A 5,627-nucleotide genomic window follows, 5' to 3' on the forward strand; every position below is an offset into this window, starting at 1 on the left:
GTTTTTAGGGGCTTGATACTTAACCATTTAATCTCAGCACTTTGATTTTGTTTTGTAAGGGCAACCAGCTGCTGGCATGTATCAGGACAAACTGTCAGGGATGATAATTGGTCTTTGGCTGTTTATCTCTGTTTGAGTGTTCAGATTGAAGGAGGGAGGCTGTTGTGTGTGTGTTTGCCCTCTCCCTTGATGCTTGTTAGACTTTTTGAGCATGTAGCTTTAAGTATATGGTAAGTGAGGTAGATACATGTGCTGTTATGTTAATTATAAAGCAGTTTTCTCTTAAAGGAGAATTTTTTTTTTCCTCTTGAAATTACCATGTTTCTTCTAGAGATACAGGCTACCTACTTCAGGGATTCTTAAGTTAGTGGAATCGTTAAGTAATAGATGGAGTGGGCTAACAAAAACTGACCTAACCCAATGGTGGTGGTGGTGCACACCTTTAATCCCAGCACTCAGGAGGCAGAGGCAAGTGGATCTCTGAGTTCAAGGCCAGCCTGGTCTACAGAATGAGTTCCAGGACAGCCAGGACTACACAGAGAAACTCTGTCTTGAAACCTGTCCCCCCAAAAAAGAAAACTAAGCTAAGGACCTGGACACTGTGGTACGTGCTTGCAGTCCCAGCATTTGGAAGGCAGAGACAAGAGGGTTGACAGTTCAAAGCCATCAGCCATGAATGACTTAGCAAAGAAACAACCACCATGAACAGAGAAAAAGAAGAAAATGGATGTGGGAACATGTTTAAAGATTGTTTTCTTGTACTGTGTACCCTAACCATGTGCTTGAATACATTTTATTTCTGCCAGTTGTTGATTGAAGTTGTCCTTTCCTAGCCAGGATCTCTTGATGAGCTATCAAGGAAAATGAAAAACAAAAGGAGGGGGCATACCTCCCCAGTAGAGTGATTGTTTAGCATACACAGGCCCTGGGTTTACCCCAGCACAGAAAACTCTTATGAAACCCTGAATCCCTGGCAGTTGGGCCAGTGGAGAAGAGTTAAGATGGAAAAGCAACATTCCTCAAGTCTGAGACTCTGGCTATGGGTCTCTTCAGGTATTTGTTGTGTGACTTTGGGAGAGAGACTTTATTTAGCTGAGTTCTTTCATAAGTAGACTTGCTGTGAAAATGAACAGAAATTAAACTCATCTGTTTGAATGTTCACAGTAGGATCATGGAATGGTAGCTATCAGGGTAATTGTGTGTTTGTTCTTCGGGCACCCTGTGCCAGATGCTGGGTTAAGTTTTGCAATGATCTTGGCAGGGAGGAGCCAGGAAAGTGCAGGGTCTTGATGTGGATTGTACAGCTGGTATTCATATTCATCCCATGTCCACACTGATCCGCCAGAGTGTGCTCAGCATCTGCTTTTTGAAGGAATGACTACAGGGCGCAGGCAGGAGAAAGAGAAGTAAGTCATTTTTAGTAAGAGAAGCATCTTGTGAAAAATTGTTCCATTCAAGTTCTTTTTCTCCATTTGCTAAGTCTCCTTTCCTTTATTTCTGCTCTCCAGTATGTTACAGTGGTTACTTGTGACAAAAATAATTTGCCTGTTGTAGTCTGAGGTTTCTGTCCTAGCCGGTTCCCATAGTCGTTAAGTCCCAAAGAAATCACACAGAGAGTCTATATTAGTCATAAACTGTTGGCTCATTAGCTCAGGCTTCTTATTAACTCTTAAAACTTACATTAGCCCATTCTCAGTACCTTTTTCAGTATCTTTTTCACATCTTGTTTCTTCCGTGGCTGGACAGGACTGCAGACAGAGCTTCCTTCTTCCCAGAATTCTCCTGTTCTTCTTGACCTGCCTCTTCTTCCTGTCTGGCTACTGGCCAATCAGCGTTTATTTAAAACATAATTGTCAGAATATAGACAATTGTCCTGCACTAGGTGCTGTTGGTAGAAAGGGTGCAGGGTGTTGGTGCTGTTGCATATCTTAGGGGTAGACCTAATTGATACTAGTGAGTGTTGCAAAGACAGGGGAGGGAAAATGAGAGAAGCTGAACGCATTAGTTTTGCTATTGCTAGGATATAAAGCTTTGACCAAAGCAAAGGGTGGCGGGGAGGTGCTTATTTTAGCTTACAGGGTACAGTCTACCGCTGAGAGCCAGGACAGGAACTCAGGTAGAGACCATGGAGGAATACTGCTTACTAGCTTGCTTGTTCTTACTTGTTCAGCCTGCTTCTAACACAGGACCACCTGCCTGGGGGTGGCACTTCTTAAAGTGTGATGAGCCTTCCCACGTTAATCATTAACCAAAAAAATGCCCCATAAACTTGCTTAACAAGAAATCTGATTGGAGGCATTTTCTCAGTGAGGTCCTTCTTCCCAAATGTTTAATAGCTTGTGTCAAGTTGGCAGAAACTGAGCAGCAGCACAGTGGATATCTGTGTGTCTTGTTTCCAGGTTTGCCAAGGGCCCCACAGCCACCTGGCTTTGTGTGCTGTGCTTTGAACAGGATCCTGGGACTTCTAAGCAAGTCATAGCTTGGGGGCTTTCTTATTGTTGTTTGGTTGTGTTTTGGTTTTTTGAAACAGGGTTTCTCTGTGCAGTCCTTACTGTCCTGGAACTCGCTTTGTAGACCATCCTGGCTTTAAACTCCCAGAGATCTGCCTGCCTCTGCCTCCTGAGTGCTGGGATGAAAGCCACCATGCCTGGCTGCTTGGGGACTTCAGTATTCTGTGAAGAAGGACTGGATTGGGGTTGAACATTGATTTGTAAGGAGTTTCCAGATGGCAGTGGTGAGAAGCATCACAGCTCCTTGGCAGGGATGTGCTTAGATTTCACAGTGCCTGCCAAGTGTGCTCATCCCTGGTTGTCTCATGCCTTGGGTTCTGGGCGGCAAAGGCTTCTCTTGAGGAGAGGTCCACAGTTCCTGCTGCGGCAGTGTTGCCTTGGCTTGGGCAACACCAATCTCCCTATTTATCCTAAGTGCTCTCTGGACTGCACAAGGAATTTGTTTTAGTTACGGCTCTTGCTTTACTTACGGCTCTCATCTAATATCACTGGACTTTGAGACACGGTCTAAAGATTTGCGTTAGGTGTAATATTCTTAGTGTCTCAACTGGAATTACAGTGGTAGGGTGTGGGGATCAAGGCTCATGAGCTGTGAGCTGGAGTTTGGGGACTGTTTTGGACATCTACCTAGTATCAGGTGGTGGCCAGCCTTGAGCACATGGGACATTTACTTTGCCAGCTTTCTCCAGGAGTTGAAGAGTAGAGAATGTGGGTACCTAGTCTGGTCGAGAGCCATTGCCATGCATGCACCCATTCTGATCACCCCAGACAGTTCTTGAGTGTGTTGATTCTGATACTGTCAACTGCTATCTTTATGAATGCAGCCATTGGTGGCTCTTCTGAAGCCCCTAGGGTAGCTCTTAATTACTCAGGAAGCTTTGCTCTGTGGTAAACTGTGTTTGTGTCCTCCAAACTCCACCTTTAGAACCTTCTGTCTTACATTCTTCCTGTTTTACTGCTGGAATGAGCAAGGTTTCCTTTGGTTTTCAAGCATGCTCCTGCCTTGCTGTTTTGTTTTTTGTTTTTTTCCTTTTCTCATGGGCCATAAACTTTAAGCATTGTTTCAATAATTTTTAAGTAAATGTGAACTTTACCATGTGGATGAAAAAACAATATTTTGAGCATTTAGTGCACAGCTTGAGCTTTTATTCTTAAGGCAGTAGGAGAGTGCCAGGAGTTGCAGAGGAGCGTAAGGCTGGGTGTGAGTTCTTCCTCAGGAGGAGATCACAGGGGTGAGTCTTGTCAGCAGTCACTTGTCAGCTGGTGCTTCTGGAAAGCAAGAGGTCAAGTCAGTCTTCAGGTTCACTATCTTGCTCGGGTCATCAGATTTGCTTTCCTTGGTATGCTGGGAGCAAGTGTGTGGTGAGGGGTGGGGACTGTTGGACTTGGAAGATGGCATTTGTGGACCGTGTGCTCTTGGGTAAGTGTCCTTTATCCCCAAATCTCGCTTTCCTCATCTGTGTGGTGAGATATGTGTTTGCCATATTTGTGAGAAAGTGCTTAGGGAGAGAATGTTTTTCTCAGCCATGGAGAAGTTGGGTATACTGAAAACAAGGGATGCAGCTCGGTGGTAGTATGCTTGTCTAGTATGTATGAGGCCTTGGATTTCACCCCGCCAAAATAGCTGGGCGTGTTATTGCACGCCTTTAATCCCAGCACTTAAGAGGTTAAGGTGGGCGGATCTCTGAGTTCCGGGACAGCTAGGGCTGTTACACAGAGAAACGCTGTCTCTAAAAAACTTAAAACAAACAAACCAAAACCAAAAGTTAAGATATGTGTCTCCTAGCATTTTCAGTGCCACTGTGGCAGATTCCCTTCATGAAGTTACATTGTGAAATATTTCAAAGGCAGATAATGTGAAGTGCTGGAAATAGGAATCAGCACTACCTCACAATGAAAGAACAGAAGCTGGGGGGCGGGGCAGCAGCTAGCTAACAACTAATTTCTGGTATTCAGGGCTGTTGCAGATGGACCTGGTGCTCCAGCCCTCCTGGGCTGCCACACATACCAGCTCAGCACCCTTTCCCACAGGTAGTGAGGAAGATTAGAAAATGCTTGAGAGTAGGGTTAGGAAAGAAAATTTGTGTCACGCATAAAATAGGTTAACCTCCATTTCAGATTGACTCACCTTTGACCTCTTCCCAGAGGATGTCCTGAAGAAACTTCCCCAGGGCCCGGCCATGCTGTTGGTACTGAGCTCCTGACAGCTTGATGCCAACGTCGAAAGGAGCGTTGAACTAGAAGGTAGGGTTGGGAGCATCTGAGTCTCATCCTGCCTGCCGTGCCCCAAACACCCACCTCTCCCCAGGGAGGCCTGGGCATGTTGGCCATCTGGGTATCTGAGTGGTCTGTGAACGTAATCTTAGAGCCAGAGAGGAGAGCTATCTGGTCTGGTACACTCCCTGTCTTAGGGCGGAAGCTCAGAGAGCCTGGATGACCTCCCTGTGTCACAGATGGAGGTGATATCTAAGGATTTAGAAAGCAGGACTCTGAACTCTGCCTAGCCCCAAGTCCTTGCTTGAGGCTGCTAGGCACCAGGTGGAAGGTGCCTGTTTCTCAGGTTGTTTGGTCATATTCTGTGCCTAGCATGCTACAGACCTCTCTGTCTGTGCTTATGTTGCTATGCAGACCAGATGTCTGGCTCCTGGTGAGGATCATAGGAACTAGGAAGTGTTGATCCTGGATCTGTGCTAAGATTCCTTCACTATAAGAACTAAGTGTAGGGCTCTTATGACCTGGGTAGCCGCCTGCCAAGTATGGACCTGGTTGTCTCAAGACTGTCCATGCCATTTTAGTTGAAGGCCTTGAGGAGAAAGAGGAGTTAGTTTTAAAGGACATGCTTCCTGTGGAGCAAGGGTTTGAGAGGATACTCAAGCTCCAGAGAGGATCAGAGACCAGGAGTTTGAGGATATTGGCATTTGCCCTTGACCAGAGAGGAGGACTCGGGGAGGAAACCCCTGGCTTGATATAGCCTTGGGTGAATTCACCTTTCAGGGTTTCTCTGTGGCTTTGGAGCCTGTCCTGGAACTAACTCTGTAGACCAGGCTGGTCTCGAACTCACAGAGATCCGCCTGCCTCTGCCTCCCGAGTGCTGGGATTAAAGGCGTGCGCCACCAT

General features: G+C 46.1%; 1 protein-coding gene across 1 annotated transcript in view; it reads right to left on the reverse strand.

The window, feature by feature from the left end:
- Positions 1-4,606: 4,606 nt before the first annotated feature.
- The window catches only part of Ghrl (ghrelin and obestatin prepropeptide), a 4,003-nt gene continuing 2,982 nt past the window's right edge, over positions 4,607-5,627 (reverse strand). The window contains exon 3 of the mRNA XM_026788204.1: positions 4,607-4,747. Within this exon, the coding sequence (XP_026644005.1) occupies positions 4,625-4,747 (123 nt within the window). The 3' untranslated portion in view covers positions 4,607-4,624. The remainder of the gene's footprint in view (positions 4,748-5,627) is intronic.

The sequence above is a fragment of the Microtus ochrogaster genome, unplaced genomic scaffold, assembly GCF_000317375.1.
Source record: "Microtus ochrogaster isolate Prairie Vole_2 unplaced genomic scaffold, MicOch1.0 UNK1, whole genome shotgun sequence".
Classification (NCBI taxonomy): domain Eukaryota; kingdom Metazoa; phylum Chordata; class Mammalia; order Rodentia; family Cricetidae; genus Microtus; species Microtus ochrogaster.